This window comes from Heloderma suspectum, chromosome 7 (genome assembly GCF_057233095.1).
Source record: "Heloderma suspectum isolate Gila_16-S chromosome 7, 16-S_ref, whole genome shotgun sequence".
NCBI classification, from domain to species: Eukaryota; Metazoa; Chordata; class Lepidosauria; order Squamata; family Helodermatidae; genus Heloderma; species Heloderma suspectum.
The window spans coordinates 120,639,255-120,656,632 of NC_139464.1; the positions used below are offsets into that span (position 1 = coordinate 120,639,255).

At 41.8% G+C, this 17,378-nt stretch overlaps 1 protein-coding gene across 1 annotated transcript in view; it reads right to left on the bottom strand.

The window, feature by feature from the left end:
• Nucleotides 1–17,378, bottom strand: part of PHF21B (PHD finger protein 21B) — a 261,421-nt gene that overhangs the window by 55,725 nt on the left and 188,318 nt on the right. Inside the window, exon 3 of the mRNA XM_084811266.1 lies at nucleotides 1,939–2,031. Within this exon, the coding sequence (XP_084667392.1) occupies nucleotides 1,939–2,031 (93 nt within the window). The remainder of the gene's footprint in view (nucleotides 1–1,938; nucleotides 2,032–17,378) is intronic.

The following is a 17,378-nucleotide window of genomic DNA, read 5'->3' on the forward strand; positions in this document are numbered from 1 at the left end:
TGCAGTGGACTCTCGTCCACAAAATTTATGCCATATAAAGTTGCTAGTCCTTATAGCGCCACAAGACTCTTCACTGGTTTTGATGCAACAGACTAAGGATGGCTACTCCTCTAGAAGGTGAACTCCCATGTGTGCTTTAGAGTGATCTCAGAGTATACCTCTCCTTCTCCTCGTCAAAGGCAGATGACTATTTTTATTCTAGAGAGCTCATACAACACTATGACTGGGTTCAGACAACCCGTCAGAGCTCATCATGGGTTGTTTAACCCTCGCATAACCCACGCTAGTCTGGTTCACATGACACAACAACCCCTGAGCAGGGGTTGCATATTCAAAATGGCATCTGCATGCGCCCTGCACATGCTGCAGCCTCACCCTGGATTAAATAACCCATGATGGGCCATTGTGTCATGCGAACTGCCCCAATATAAATACAGCAAACAATTCTGTGTTTTTAGCTTTGATACACAAAATGCCCAGACAGACAGAAAAACTTATTTTTATTATTTTAAACTCTTAAAAATAGAGTATAGGATTGCAGCCTGACACAGATAAAAAAGGTGGACTCTGAGGAATTAAGATAAATCCCCTGCATACAACAATACGGTTTGCACATAAAGTGCTGAGATCTGTGCTGAATATGTGAAGGCCCCCCATTCCATACAGAGCCCCCCTCGCTCCACTGCACAGTTCACGGAGATGTGCCTTCCAGTAGGGATGCACAGACTGTGTAAAATCCATTCCATCTGTGTCTCATGGATTGTCAACCACCTTCCATTTTGTCCTCTGCCCATATCAACGGAATCAGATTTTTTTGTTCCCGAATTTGCGCAAAATCGCAGTTGCACAGATACCCATTGGAGCAAATTTGCATGTGCAAAAATGCGCAAATTCCCCCCCAAATGCGCATTTTCATGCTTTAGCCTATGGGGGAAATATGCATTTTTGGCCAGGTTTTTAAAATTTTGCATATTTTTCTATGACGAAATTTGCACAAACTTCAGGAAAGTCAGAAAAATAGCCGCAAGTTCATGGAATCCACCTGAAAGGGGAAAAGCCAGTCCGCTGCAGAATCTGATTCATGAAAATCCAAACTCATTTGGTTCTGTTGTGGATTTCTCCGATGTCCCTAGCCTTCCAGTGCTGAAGAGAGAGACTTTACATCACTCAATATAAACAAACAATCAAACAAGGGCAGGGAAAGAAGAGAAAGAAGGCAGGCATTGCTGCAAGATGAAGGAGCATTTATGTAACAGCTGGAAGTGTTCAGTTTGAAAAGAACTAGAAGTTTTGATATAAAAGAAATCCTTTAAAATATATATACCAATATTCGCATGGGTAAGGAGGGTGAGATCTTAGCATCTCCAGTGATGTCACAGGTATTAACCAAAAGGTGGATGTCATGGCCACACAACCATCTTAACACACAGGATCTTAGCAGCTAAGAGAGGGAGCATTGCTTTTAATCAGCAAGACTGAACTGACCAGGAGGGAAGACAACGGTGCTCACAACAACCAAAAGAATAGGAAAATGTGCTAAAATAGCTTACTGGCTCCAATCGAACTGTGGATGCATGCAGCAGCCATGGTAGCATGGTCACAGCCCTGTCAGGTAGCTGAGAATCATACTGATCATCTGGGTTCTTTTTGAGAACACACACAGCTCAATCCAGTCCCCTCGACCCCTTAACAGCAGATTATGCACATGTAGGATCGGGTTGCTGGGGGTGGCTGGGCAATTCATTTGTGTTTGCAGTTTCTCATCCACCTAGAGATGTGTGCACAAAAGCCTGCTGCTTATGGTTTATGACCCTTAACTGGACCAGGATTATTGAACTGCGTTCACTAGCTGGCATCTAAACAAATGGTTCTTAATCTGAATATCAACACACAAAACCAGTTAAAAAAACACACAAGAAATAAAAGCAATATTTTTACCTGAGGTAGCACTGCTGGTCTTTGTCCTGCCAACCTCTGCAAGGAGCTGACCTGAGGAACTTTAATCGGCACTGCAGTAATGGTTCCCAAAGCCTACCAGAAAAAAAAATTCCAGGATTGTAAATGGTAACACCTTATGGAAATCTCTATAGATCAAACCCTTCCCAGCCCTCCGGTCTCTCAAGCCAACTCCTCTATACCCACTGTTCAGTGTGGTGTACTTGATAGAGTTTGTGGATTCCAATTCTCACTCTGATAAGTAGGTTCACTTGGTAGGTTTAGGACTGTCTGTTGCTCACAGACTAGCCTGCCTCACAAGGTTGTTGGGAAGATAAAACTGAATAAACTCCATGTATGCCACAATAAGCTCTCTGGAGGAAGGGCAGGATACAAGATGAGATAAACTGGATGAAAAATATATGATTTTATTAAGGGCACTTATTTTAAAAGATTCCTTCAGGTAGAGAATGTGGTTTAAAAACACAGTTAACTAACTGTGTGTATGGCATGAAACCAAAATGTTTAGTTGGTGCCCCTGGCATGAAAATGTAGCATAACAGACTTGTGTTATGGATTTGTCACATGTGATAGCGCAGCTGCTGTGCCCAACACAAAAGTGATCCTCACACAGAAAATGTATTGTGTGCTGCAGCCCTAAGTGAGACACACCATTCCTTTCCTCAGTTTTCCTTTCCTCATTTCCTTTCCTCAGTTTTCTATCTGATTAGAATCAACAACAAAATAGTTAAAATCAAGGTTAACAAAAAGCAGGAAACTACACTTCCTATTCTTCAATTGCCTTCCTCTCCCAACACTACACTGCACATCTGACAAAAGATAACTCCCAGCTCAGGAAACTGTTTTATCATCAGTCGCAGCCATGTGTTTGTTCTATAAAACAGAAAAAAGGTTTTCAAAAAACAACACAGAACCTACCAACAATAAAAATGGGAGTTGTGGGGAATGGGACCAGAGCAGCCAGACAGCTTCTTTGTACTGCTAAGTTCATTTCTCTTGGTATCTGTGGACTAGGAGTTCTGGCTGTGTTTTCCAATGAAGCTATCATTAGTCCTGTCACCTACGCTCTCAGAAAATGCTGTCGATTTATTTCCCTGAAGAAGTTCAGAGTACTGCCTCTGCCTCTCAGGAGAATGAAAACAGATTATGGGATTCTTCAGTTATGAAATTTTTAGTGCCAAATGATACGTGCTTAATGTTTACCAGCCACTTAATATTAAAGCTCAATTGTTTTAATATTTAAAAGGGGATGCAAGCTCAGGGTTTTTTTTAAAGACACACTGTAGGGGTAGAAAATCCCCGATTTCTTTATTTTTATTGTTATCTGTCTGCATCTGGCTATATAGTCGCTACATTATTCTATGTAAGACCACAAACAGAAAGCTGTCCAGCGGACTCTATACAGAGTCATATTTGTGAATTGTTCTGTGGGTTTTTGTTTGAGTTTGTTTACTTTACTTATCAGTTTTAAGCTTGAGCATATCTGCTAATATTAGCAAAATTGAGCTTCACAAAGACATTCAGGACCATACACCAACAGGGCAAATAACAGTAAAAAAAAGTCAACCGAAAAAAAGATGAAGGAATGGATGCCTGGTTAGTTATTTATGGCACAATCCAGGCAAAGATATACACTTTCAAATCCCACTGATTTCAATGGGAGCAAGTAAAGCATGTGTATAACTCTCTCCCACTGATATAAATGGAACTTATAAGGGCATGATCCAGCCAATTAGGCACTTCTCTTAACAATAAGTAAATCATATTCTACAAACTAGGGTCCTCAGAGCAGCTAGGAAAGGAAAGGTTCCTCTTGTGCAAGCACCGAGTCATTACTGACCCCTAGAGGGATGCCGTTTTTCTTCATCACAAAACATTACCATATATTAGGGATGGCGGAGAATTCCGCCACGGATCTCGGTGAGGCCGAATGCCAGTGCATTCGGCCCCCCGAAATCCGTGGCGGAACGAAGCCTCCCCGCCCCCCTGCCCCATGAAATGGGCCCGGAACGGAACCCCCAACCCACTACACGTGCGCAAAATGGAGCACTTACGTGCTGCCGTCCGCGCTGACTAGCGAATGGCAGCCGCCTCCACAGCCGCCATTCGCTTCCTCTTCATAGACGTCCCTAACGCAGGGACGCTTTTTGCATCCCTGCGGAAGCCGTGATAGGCTACGTAAGTATTTATGTAGCCTATCACAGCAAGATAAAAAAAACCCCAAACCCACGTATGCAAATAGCAACGGCTACAGCAGCCGCCATTTGCATCCCTGCTGCCCAGCGGCCGGATGTCTGGCTGCGGGCGGAGCCGGCCAGTGGCTCTGCGGAATCCCTGCAGAGCGGAGCGCCTCCCCCCCGGTCGAGGATTCCGGGGGGAGGGACAGAGCGCCTCCCCCCCCCTGCGAAGCAGATCCGCGAAATGGTAAGTGACTTTCATACATCCCTACCATATATTCTAATTCCAATTCAGGTCTGAGTACCATCACTTATACAGCCAAAATAGCAGCACTAGGGTCCTTCCAGACAAGGCCTTCATTGCAAAAAAAAAGGAGTATTGTAAAGCAAACAGGCTGTTTCTCCTCACTGCTGCTGCACTGGCAAATTTCAGTAGCAAACTGCACTCTTGACTTTCAAAGGTAGGCTATTTTTCCTCACTGCTACCGCACCACCAACTTTCAGCACTGCAACCCCTGATCAAGGATCGCCCCTTATGTACAAGAGGGAACTATAAGTAGACTCAGGGCTGGGCTGAAGCTGAGAGAATGGCTTAGGACAGTTCTGCAGTATTACCTATGTTTTATCCCAACATAGCAGGTTGGCCTGAGAGGGTAGTATACAACAAACCTGTAGAATGGTTCACTGTTACACACCCGTTGAAGGTTGGAGGGCTGCATCAAGAGAAATCTGCTTACAGCAGTTCTACAATGTAGTCCACTTTTAATATTACAGGCCAGAGGTAAGGCTGAGATTAGTTGGCATTCCCAGTCAAAACCCCACATACCTCTCAGGCTGCAGCAAAGCTCATCTACATAAATTGTCCCTCATATCTCTCGGGGCAAATCAAGCACTCAGTTGCATGCAGAAGCCTCATGCCCCAATGACTTGCACGCAGGCTAGTTACACTTTTAAATGTTCAATAACTTTAAAAAACGCACATGTAGTAAGACCAAAATTAGAGCAAAGACTTCGGTCTCACAGGCTCAGGTAATGCATGCACACACCAGGGATACCTTGCAACATTTTGTTTCAGGGCCCTGCTTGTAAAATATACTTATGAGTTCATCAGAAAACCCAAGAATAATGGGCACCCTCATGAAGCCAAAACTTGTTGTGAATTGCCCAGAGAGCTTTGGCTATTGGGCAGTATAGAAATGTAATCAATCAATCAAACAAACAGGAAATATATTTGGGAGGTCTGGATTATTTTGCTGAATACCCTCCAGACATTCATCAAAATAATCCAGTTCCTGATTTCTGTCGCATCTGGATGAGGTTCCATGTGTAGCCAACTTGAGCCATTCTCATTACCCCATTTTTCCTCACTTACTAGGACACAGCAGCAATGGGGAGAGCTCACAGAAACCTGTGTAGTAGAGCCTTCCTCAGGCAACTAGAAGTGAGGAGGGCTGGGAGGGCTCCAGAATCCCATCCTGGTAGTAAGGCCTCACCATTTGACATTGCCCAGGACTTCTAGGGACCATATGAAATTCCCAGTGATCCTGCATATTGCCACACATGCACATAGCCCTGTCCAAGGTTATCTTGATCCACGGAAACAACATTTATTGTGGTTCTCATTGACCCTACATGCTATGACACACAGTAAATTCTCAGACCTTCCTATAAGGGTGAAACTCCCAGGCGAGAGCCCTCCCTGATTTGCCTCCCTATATAGGCAAGTTTGGGAAAAGGAAGGGAATGATGCAGAGAACACCATGGGGTGTGCAGACCAAAAATGACCCATTTAGGATTAGGCATCTGGGTGCAATCCTATGTGTGTCTGAGAATGAAAACCAATGAAATGTAGTTTCTGGCCTTCCATGTTCAGACTCCATCCTTAACTAAAACAAAATTTTAAAAGAATGCTTAGGTCTTGAAGAGGTTCTCAACTCTCAAAACTTGGAGGAAGATAATAGTCTTTCCTGGTTTTCTAAAAGTCCCACTGGAGAGGTGTGGCACACTTTCTGAAGGTGGGATTTCCATGAAAGGGTTCAACGACACAAAAGTTCTATTTCTGGTATCAACACGTTTTTCTTCAGATGGCAGCTGCACACCAGTTACAGATTTCAACTCAGCGAAACAGGAGACATAAGCAAAAAATAGGTACTTCCTAAGCCTGCCATCTCAAGGCTGTCTAGGGCAGCCGTCACCTACCCGGTGCCCTCTGGATGTGTTGGACTGCAACTCCTATCATTCCCAGCCAACATGGCCACGCTGGCTAGGGATTATGGGAGTTGCAGTCCAACACATCCAGAGGGCATGAGGTTCGGGACGTCTGGTATAGGGTTTGTCTTACAGGTTAAACCCAGCACCTTGATTGTTTCCTGGGACCCAACTAGTCGCCCAGTGGAGCTCTTGTAACATAAGTGCTACCTCAGGGTAGTACCATAGAAAAGCTGTGCGCTCACTTTCTGGACCAGCAGGATTTCGTTTGTGTGCTAAGATTTAATGTTTCATATTTCTTTCAAAATAAATTATTTGTCAGCACTAAATAAATTATTAACATGAAGAACAGGGAGTGCAGGTACACCGTTACTTCCCATAAGAATTTCAAAGCATTTTGGTGCAAGATGTTAGCTTAACTCACTCTGTCTTACTGCGGAAACAATGAAAGCTCAATGCACAGGTCAAAAGAGCAAGAGAGCTGACAAAGGCCAGAACTGCTAAGTCACTGCCACACTGTATTCTGGTACTGAAGGATGCAACACTAAAAAGTAACCTTCTGGGATGAGATACCACCATTTTTATACCGCAGCATTCTGGAAAAAGAAAAGTATAATTATACTGTAGCTGGATGCTTTAATTTGGGCTGCTTTTACTTGCAGAAATTAGAAGATATTTTTACAACTTTTTGCTACAGACGAAGGAAGAAGAGAAAGAGCTCATGAAATATTGGGGAGGAATAGATGCGATAAGGAAAAAGGGGAACAGCCTGGGAGAACCATTATAAAATTGTAAGACCCAGACTACTCTTCATACTTCTGTCTCATGCAAGTGTCTGCACTTGGAAATGTGCCTGATGTGCATGTTTGGTTTAAAGAAGGCTGGACAACTTTGGAGGCTCTGGCGGCCAATTAAAATTCCTCACCACCATGTATGCAACACCTCCCACCCACCACAGACACACACTTCCTCCCCCACCCCCCATCTCAGCAACTTGGATCATGCTTGCTGAGAGGAGGGCAAGGTGAAAGCCTCTTGCCAGCAATCATGAGCTAAGTCACTGGGACTTGGGGCGGGAGAGGGAGAGGGAGCTGTTACAAACAGCTTCCTAAAGAACTATCTTTACACTGGAGTGGAATGCCATCAGAGATGGGGCAAGGCAGGCCTCCCTATCCAGGGAATTCCTGAACCCAGGCACAGGCAAAGAGAAGGCCTTCCCTGTGGTCCCAAACAAATGAACATCAGGCACTGGTAGGGCATGCAAGAGACCCTCCACCAATGATCTCTGTAAGGCTCACAAGGGAGATGGACAGCTCTACCACTGAGCAGCACAGTACTCTGAACAAGACTTGGTTTACTTGTTTTTCAAAGCAGAATGGCATGCTAAAAAACAACTCAGTCCTACATCCCCATGTGACTTAATGGGGGAGCGGGGTGGGGGGAGGAGAAGCTCTCTGGAAGGCAGGGTACTTGCTCCTAAATGTTCAGCGTATACATATACACAACCACGATTTCTGTGCGGTATGCTTCCTACAGGGCTAAGACCTAAGAAGACCACATATCTCCTTTTGGTATCAGATGATGCCATGAAACACACCTTCTGATCCACTAAGCCAAATGCAGTCCACCAGCCTGCTAGATGCATAACAAGCCCTCTTGTTTTTCCAGGCCCAGGCAGGCAGCAGAAACGTTTAAGTTTATCAGACCTTGCTGGGCTGCCACACATCCTGGCCAGCTGCATTTGGCTTTGTGGGGCACAAATGGCTCAGGTCTGTCATGATGCCATCAGAGGAAGGCCGCTCTACTTTTCTGGCAAACCAGAGCTGCAGAAGAAGGTCTAGAGGAGGCTAACCTGTGGCACAAGTCTAGCATATTTGGTAGGTTTCAAGGTAAGCAGCGCAAGACCTGGGACAGCTCCTAGTGCAAACTCCCAGTCCCAACAGAAATCAAGTTCCTTCAACAGTTTTCTGAGTTGTGCATAGCACCTAAATAGAGAAGCAGCAAGTTTCAAAGCCCTGCCTGTGGCTGAAAGTTAGCAAGAATGAAAAGGGCAGAGCTCTCGCTTGGACACGAGCACTCTGATGCTGGGTTCTCTCTTGCTGTGCCCTCCACCAATCTTCTCTGCAGGAAGGCTTATATTGAATGACAACTCTTAGGCCAATGAAGATATGATGGAGCTGTGGATTCTGGTTCCTCATCTGGAATGTCTGAACCTTCAGCCTCAGAGGAGCAGTCTGGTGTCAGATCCTCTTCCTCTGGTTAGCGTGCCCTTCTACAGAATACCCTCATGCAAGGTCCTACTGACCCACCTCCATAGAGATCCTTGTCCAGGTAACTGGAGTCTGGGACAAGACACTCGAACATACACAGGCATTCTTGAGTTCTCAGAACATCTGACAACATTTGAATGCAATCAAGTAGGAGGTTGATCGATTTCCCAGTCTCAGAGTAAAGACAGGATCACGTTGTCTTGCAGCCAGTGACAAGGATGCACATTTTCATCCCCTCACTTCACCTCACCCCACCGCCTGAATGGTACAAGTATTTCCCATATCTCAACCATGCCACGTTGTGCCATTCCCTGCTGCCATTCTGCCTCTGCCTTCCATTTTGGAGAATAGGCATTTTTTCTCTCCTCCCCATCTGTCAAAAGAGCAAACTGGTGCACATTCTTATGAACCTTTAATTAACAAGCTGAAAAGACATTTTTCTGGCAATGCCTGACCTTTAAGCACTTTGTATGAATTTATTGATACCAGCAGAAACAATAATTTAAAAGGTTATTTTATGAGCGCAGAATAGTTTATAACAGCACTTTTATCAAGATAAATGAGTTTCTTATTACTACATTTATGGCGCTAAGCATTTTAATAAAAAAGGACTATAAAAGTCAAAAGATAACTTCAAATCTCTTCACTATCTGCAGTCTACATGCAGTCAATGGCGACCCCCTGAAATATCTACATTGCTATGCACTTTAAAGAAAGGATAGGGAACTGGTAATAGAGGCTATCAAAGGAATCCCAAGCTGAAGCTATTTCAAAATAGTAGATATCTAACTGAGAAACTAAAAAATACACAGAAATTTTTTCTCATATTATATTTTGAGATGGATTTTAACAATTACTTAAGAGCTTTCTAAACACACATACATTCTAGGCTGAAATGGAAATCTCAGAGCTTTGTCTAGGTTTTTAAACACACACACGTCCGTATTGCATCTTTAGAACCACGTTTACCCCAGCCACCATCTCATGCCTGTACTGATTCCATCTTGTTGGCTATATGGAGTCAAGGTAAGATGATAGCCTTGCTGAAAGGACAGCTGTACTCACATGTGCTTAAAAACAAATGAATAGGGGAGATGTGTGCAGCAGCACTAAAAAGACGGTATTTTGGCACCACAGAGAGGGAATTCACATTCTCCAAGCAACAAGAAAACTGGGAAAGAAGTAAAAGCTTCACAAATGGCAGGATACTGCTGCAGGGGAAGGGAGTAGTTTTACTCACATTTGCTATGTTGTTATCTTTCAAGGGGTTTTCTGATATACTTATTTATTTAATAACTTTATATCCCACACCTTCAGCACAGGGCAGCTAACAAAACATTAAAATGCTACAATTAATCAATAAAAAACAATACAATGACAGAGGCAGATAGAAAATGGACTCAATTAATACATAAATAAGCGAGAGCTTAACAAAAAGCAGACTTATATATTATATTATGTAACAATAACTGAACTTAAGTGGCTCTTTGAAAGGCTACCATGAGCTTGAGTGTGCAGGCTTGAGCGTTACAGTAGGAGAGTGTTTTGCCTCCAGAAATTAAACAAGATGGGACATAGTTTAACCATTCATCATTAGTGATGTCCACAGGCATTATATTTAATTTATATCTCATCCTTCCTCCAAGGAGTTTGGACAAGCATGAGTGAGTCTCCCCCTGCCATTTTATTCTTACAACAGTCCTGTGAGGAAGGATTCATAGGGCTGAGAGACAATGGACTAGCCAAGGATAAGCAGTGATGTGAAATTCACTTTCTGTTCCATAAGACAACAGAGGAAAAACCAGAACATTGGCCATTTCCAACAGAACTAAAAATCTCACTTCATGTCCTGGAGAGAATGTTGATGCTGTATTTTTCTAGAAACAGAATACTGCACTTGAATACAATATTTGGTATCTCCACAGCAGAAGATTTTGCTAACAAAACACCAAACTAGAGACAGTTGATTAAAATCTATTATTGCCATGACCACTACTTCAACAGGCTTTTTGTATACCTCAACATTTTTTCTATTAATATATTTTTCATATTTTTAGCAAATACAAAGCTACAGCCAGAAATATGAAAAAGACAGATCTCAGAAAGCAGTACAGGAAAAACCCTCCTAAGGTTTCCAGCTATTTCAAGAAGAATGTGAAGTTGTAGTATCAGGTACAAGGTATTTGATAAATTATTAGTTTTAATTATCTGTTTTCTATAGTTACAAAAGGGAAATTCTAAATTATGGCTGAAGGCAACAGTAGATACATTTTAGATTATCTCTTCTGCTGAAACCTAATCCATTTCAAGGATGAAGCAGTATACAGAACAGCACTCAAAAGACTGCATCAAGTAATAATCAGCAGTGGTATAAGAAAACAGTTTGCTTGTTTCACTGCTAAAAGGTTAATGGGCAGTTAGTTCCCAAAGTTTTTCATGATGAGCATGTTCCAGAGAATATATTTAAATCAGCTTCCTCTGAGTTTGCTATCCCCACCCCATCCCAAAACGATATGATTAAAATAATCTTTAGCAAAACCACAGTATGGTGTTCATGCTATTTTAGAACGACTATCTTTGCAGTAAAAACTTGCTGTTATATTAGAAGCTCCGCTAACCTTTCCATAAAAGTATGTATACATCTCTAAAAGCAAATACTGTTTCCTGTTGTAAATGAGACACCTAAAGCTATTTTAAAGAAATGTTTTTGTCTGTTACATGTTCAATATTGGCAACAGAATGGATTTTTAATGTGGTAGTGACAGGGGAACAGATTACTATGGCAACTGCAAAGATGAAAATTCTTAACCTGAATGGATATTCACTGAAGTAATTGCAGGGTGTTGTTGCTGTTGTTGTTTCTAAAAAACCTCACTCTACATCCATTTTACAATGAAAGCAGCATTCAACCTTGAGCTTGCTTTATATAAATGCCAAGTACTAAATGCAACCTTTAAATGTAATCTGACTCTTAAAAACTTGAGGAAGGTGAACTCAGATCACCGTTTGTTTCTATAGCCTTCTTCTTTACAAACGTTGTAACAACTATTTTTATATACCACAGGAAAAAAAAGAAAAGAAAAACATATCCTTTCATGTGGTAAGGAACATTTCCCCCTACTTTTTATCAAAAAAGCATTTTTGCAAACCATATTGTGAGTAGTGTTTTTAAGTCTTAAGGAAGATATGAATGTCTAAATAAGCATATTCAACTGAGGATAAGAGTTCTCTTTAAGCAACCTGCTGGTTATTCACAATTTGACCCCAGTTCTGAAACAAGGGACCAAGACCACTAAATGCACACAAGTATTTTCAAAACTAGGTCAAGGGATTTCAAAGAAATTTGACAAATTCAAGAGCAATTTACATTTAAGCATCTAATTTTTTAATTACTGAATTTTCTTTTCTTTCAATAATAGGACTCGTAGCACTAAATATATTGCTACAGCCATACTGTTCTGTTGTTAGAGGTGAAGAAATCACCCTTTCTTTTTAGTATTTATTTATTTATTTACTTGCTAAGGATGCATAGCCACACCACAGCACAGGTTCTACGGGTGGCTCACAGAACAAATACACGTAGGTACTGGAAAAGTGTTTACTTAATGTTTCCTTACTTAGTGTTTACTTAGTTTACTTACTTACTGTTGAAAGTAACTGAAATCATTCTTGCTTACATGCAAGGTGGGGCAACATTGTGAAGTCTGTGCTGGAACCACTAAACAAAAGTAGTTATTGGGTCAGAAAAAGGAGAGAGAGAGAACAGTTCTGTTATTAATGGAGAGCTCTCAGGTCGGTGCTGCTGTTTTGGGACTAGGATTGCCTGCCTATATGACATCTTGTTCATTTCCTGCTCAATCTGTGTCTTTGTAAATAAATAATTTAAGGCAATATAAGTCTCCAAAACTCCATCATCAAAACACAATCAATCTTGTGGCAGACTGCCCTGGAACTTTCAACTGTTCAAGGAAGTGGAAAGCTTGAAACAGTATAATGAATGTACTGAAGGTCATGCAAAGATAGGAATGATGCATACAGGACTGGATCAAGGCCATGATGGGCCCCAGGGCTAGCAGTCTGTAGTAGATTGCTACTCTACCCCCAATGCCACACATGACATTTGTGCATACACACACATACAGTCAACAATGTACAATACTGATGCAACACAGAAAACATTGAGACACATCAAAACTCTCTCTCTCTCTCTCTCTTTCACACAAACACACACACACACTTAAGAAAGAGACGTAGACTGACTCCCCCTTTTTTAATCGTTACAGATGCAATAAAAAAAGTTTTTTGCATGAAATAACACCTGAACAAGAAAGAACATGAACTCCGGTCACTCCTACTACCCATTGTTCGGGGCTGGATATGCTACTACAGCTACATTAAAATTCTGGATTTTAAAATTTTCCAGTTGTATTCTATGGGTGATAAACACTTTGGCATGAGGGTAAACCAAAAAAGCAGGGGTTCAAAATGAACCAGGAAGTCCCTTCTGTAGACAGGTAGCTGCTCTAAACTTATCTCTGTGGCCAAACATTGATCATAGCTATGACTTCACTCATTGGCTAAACACACTGAAAGGTGGCAGCAGACTCTTTTCTCACAAAATGATTGGACAAAATGTTTTTCTATTTCTTTTAAAATGATTGGAACGTACCTGAATGTTTTGTCTCATATCTCTGGTTCAGAAGCCACACATTATGGCTTCTGTAGGAAAAACAGTGCCGCAAACTTGTAATCTGTAGACATCATATATGCCACGGGTCCCAGATGCATGTATGAGATCCACACAGTCATAAAAGTGTGGAAAAGCAACTACATTAACAAGTTGAAAACTTGGAAATCAGATTGCCATGGAGTATAAAATAAGCAAATACTCTTAGATAGGTTGGGTGCTAGCTGAAATTACTGGTGAGAAAACAGCATCTTCTGAGTAGGTGATCCCTTTTTGTCAGTTATACATTTGATTTCAGATATAGAGCCATCTCTCCTGTGTTTGACACAAAGAAACCACAGCTCGGGGAAGAAGCATTAGGCTGGGAAGTAACTGCAGTGGCCACAAGAGATGGACTGCAGGGCTCAGCAGCCAAGCAGTCAGGCAACAGAATAGACCATGTAGTAGAAGTCCAAAGTCACTGCCTTGGTCAGTCCACTGTGGAAGCTAGAGACAAAGCTAGCTTAATTAGCAGGGACTCAGAAAAGGAATTGCTAGGGAATTGCTCCAGTAGTTAGCTGGAGTCTATTGGGGGCTGAAATAGCCCATCAGCAGAAAGGGGGTGCTATTTTTTAAGCCTGATCTCCCTGAAGGAGCTCTGATCTCAACAAAAGGGTCTCTGTACTCCAGTGGTGCACGGCACATTCCAGAGGGTCCATGATGGCTCCTATTGCCAGCCTGTTGCCTGAGACTGGCACAGCGGTGAAGGTGGGAACCCCACAACTAAGGGGGTTTCTGGGAAGAATTGTCAGTCTGATGACATGAGCAAGAAACACTCTTACAGAGCTGTGGATTGAGGCCACATGGTCAATTTGTCAAGGAGTTGTTTCCATGCTGTTTTTGCAGATACAAGGCTGGAAAGTGTCAAAGTAATAGCCCTTGAATGGCTACTCCACATGGCTCAAAATATCAGTAAGCGCTGCTCCATTGTACACAATGGTATCTCAGGATCTTCAGAGATAATGGTGATTCAAATCATATGTCATTCTAAATGTGATGCCAACTCTGACTTCTTCCCCACATATATATCACTGTACAGGAGAGCACAGAAAGAGAGGGATGGTTCTCATATTTGAAGAATTGTTTAATTAATATCCAGGTTCTTTAGGTTAAAATTTTTATTGCCTACTGAACAGATGCAATTTTTCCCCTGTGGTTCAAATGAGGTGCAGTTCTTGTTAACAAGAACCTCAACAAAGGAGTTGTGCAGACTTTTTACACATGGTTTCTTTGTTTGCAAAGTCCCTGCTGTCAATAAATACACAGTCTTAACCAGTTCCCATGGATAGTCAAACTCTCTGAAGCTATCCCTCAATGAACACACTTTTCCCATGGACAACATTTAGAATGACTTGTAGTGTTCACTGCGATGATGGGAATCTTTGTTACTGATTTAATGCCACTATTAAATTTCTCAATTAGGCAATGTATCTCTGAGCCGCTAACCATCCAGCATCTCAGTCCTGATTCTGCTTCTAACCCATCATCTTTTTGAGTATAGCGTTATTTTGTTCATGCAGTTTTTAATTATGCTGAGAAGAGGTCACTTGTTTTACAAACAAACTGACTAGAGCCAAATGCAGTTTATTTTAAATATTTATTTAAAAACTAAGTATTATTAAAATGTATTTTAATGTTCACAAACAAATCCCTTGACCTCAAAACTACAGAAATACATTCTTATATACAATACCAAGAGACTCAACCTTACCACCATGCTAAGATATTTCCCTAACTTTTGACTCCAAAAAATCCCATCTTATCCAGGAAGATGTACTAAGCAGAGGCTTAGTCATGCCACACAAGAAAGAAGCAGTGTACACTGTCTGCCCCCACTCCATTAGGACAGAACATGGGAGTGGCTCCCACCCTTTGTCCAGCAGGCATGGGACCTCTTGAAATGCCTTCCTTCCTACTCGGTTCCTAATGGAATCAAGTCATGTAGACACAGCCTTTAAACTGGCAATCTAGAGCCTTAAGAGGAAAAGCATCACATAGACAGCACTGGATACCCCACTGGAAAATATGTCACAGATACTTAGCCACCCATTAACACCCATTAAGGTTAGGAACCCCACACCCAAAATATGTACATGCATATTCTTGCATTCTTTTTTTTCTTTTTTCTTTTTTGCACTAGATGCCCATGGCAAAAAAAGCCAAACCCTCAGTGTCATCTAATCTTTGTCACTCTTTGATCTTAGAGAAAATCCCTTCCCCAAAACCAAGGTCTTAAAAAGGAATTATTGTACAGTGGCAGTGGAGTTCATCACCTAGTAACAAGAGTTTATCACCTGCTCCAGAGGGAACTTCATTCCTCCTCTGATGAGGAAGAATGATTTTGCCCTTCCTATTTTGACAACATATTCAGTTTTTGCACCGTTTGGGAGGTTCAAGAAAAAACAGTATTTTGATTTTGTTTAGTCCTATGCTATACAGGGCTCAAGAGAACCTACAAGGGTACAGCCTACTGTCGATCCCCCCCGTCACAGCCCTTTCCCTTCAAGAAAAGCAAATTGTTTCAGAGCTGGCGTGCGTAGCTCTTCCGTAATTCATAACAAAAAGCCCACACGACTCCAGTGCTCCAGGCCAGAAAATGAACTCCCAGACCCCAGCAGACCCCAAAGGAAGAGCGCCCCTTCTGCTCCTCCACTTTGGGATAGGTAAATAACTGTGCCCCAGCTCCCTCTCTTAATTTGCTTTTTCTCAAGCATCTTCACGTGGCTCTGCAGGCCATGTTACTTGCATTACAGTCTGTATCTCCAACCTAATTAGGTCTCTTGTGTGTCTATCCAGCTCCTATCACCCTGCAATCTCATTATGTATCAGTCTCCCCTCCTCCAAGATCCCTTGCATACTGCTTTGTCCCATTCAGTCCTTTCTTCATCCCATACTTTCCCTACAGGGTTAACCATATTATTGTTCGTCCAATCTGAATTCTAAGACAGAATAATTACAACATTGTAATAAACCATATATTCATACTACATACCACAGGATGTAGTGATGGCCACCAATTTGGATGGCTTTAAAAGGGGGTTGGACAAATTCCTGGAGGAAAAGGCTATCAACGGCTGCTAGTCCAGCACCAGAGGCAGTGAGCCTATGTACACCAGTTGCTGAGGAACATGGGGGGGGGGTTGCTGTTGTACTCATGTCCTGCTTGTGGGTTCCTGGTCGCCAGCTAGTTGGCCACTGTATGAACAGAATGCTAGACTAGATGGATCCTTGACCTGATCCAGCATGGCTCTTATGTTCTTATATTTGATTAATCTGAACTCTGGCTTGTTCTCTCTTGACTCTTTCTCTACCTGGGTGCCACAATTCTTGCTGCAGCACACCATGACCTTGGTGAAAGATCCTAACAGGTATCAATTCAAGACCATGTGCATGATTAGATGAAAAGATGTGCATGATTAGATGAAAAGATGTGCATGATTAGATGAAAAGATGTGCATGATTAGATTTATAGAGAAGGACAAAAGTATAAACCACAGTAAAAAGGACACAATTCTTACATGGCTACCACACTGGACTGGGCACATTTTCAAAGATGGCTCTGCATATGAAACAGATTGTAAAACTTTTATCTACAATCCTGTAGAATCAAACCTTATTACAACTTCTTTTTTTTAACCAACTAGCACCGCAATGAAAGTGCGTGGCACGCGAAAAATTCGAATCTTGTGCCTCAGACATGAATATTAAGAAGAGGATGAATTATAAAACTGGATGATCTCAGTCAATATAATAACTTGTCAAGTCAGGCAGAATCATTGGACTTCAACCCAAGATTTGATTTCATATTCCTCAAGCTTTGAAAACAAAGCCCAATACACTTCAAGTTATTACATAAACTCCTTTGTCTTTAGAAAGCCTTCATGTATAACAAAGCTAAACAGGGTGGGCAGAGGGGGAAAATAGTTTTCCATACATTCAGAAGTATTTTTTAAAGGCCAAACCAACAAATGCAGTTTTTGATCTCTTGCCAATGGGTAACATGATCTTAAATATTTTATTAAACTTTGATGAAAAAGATTT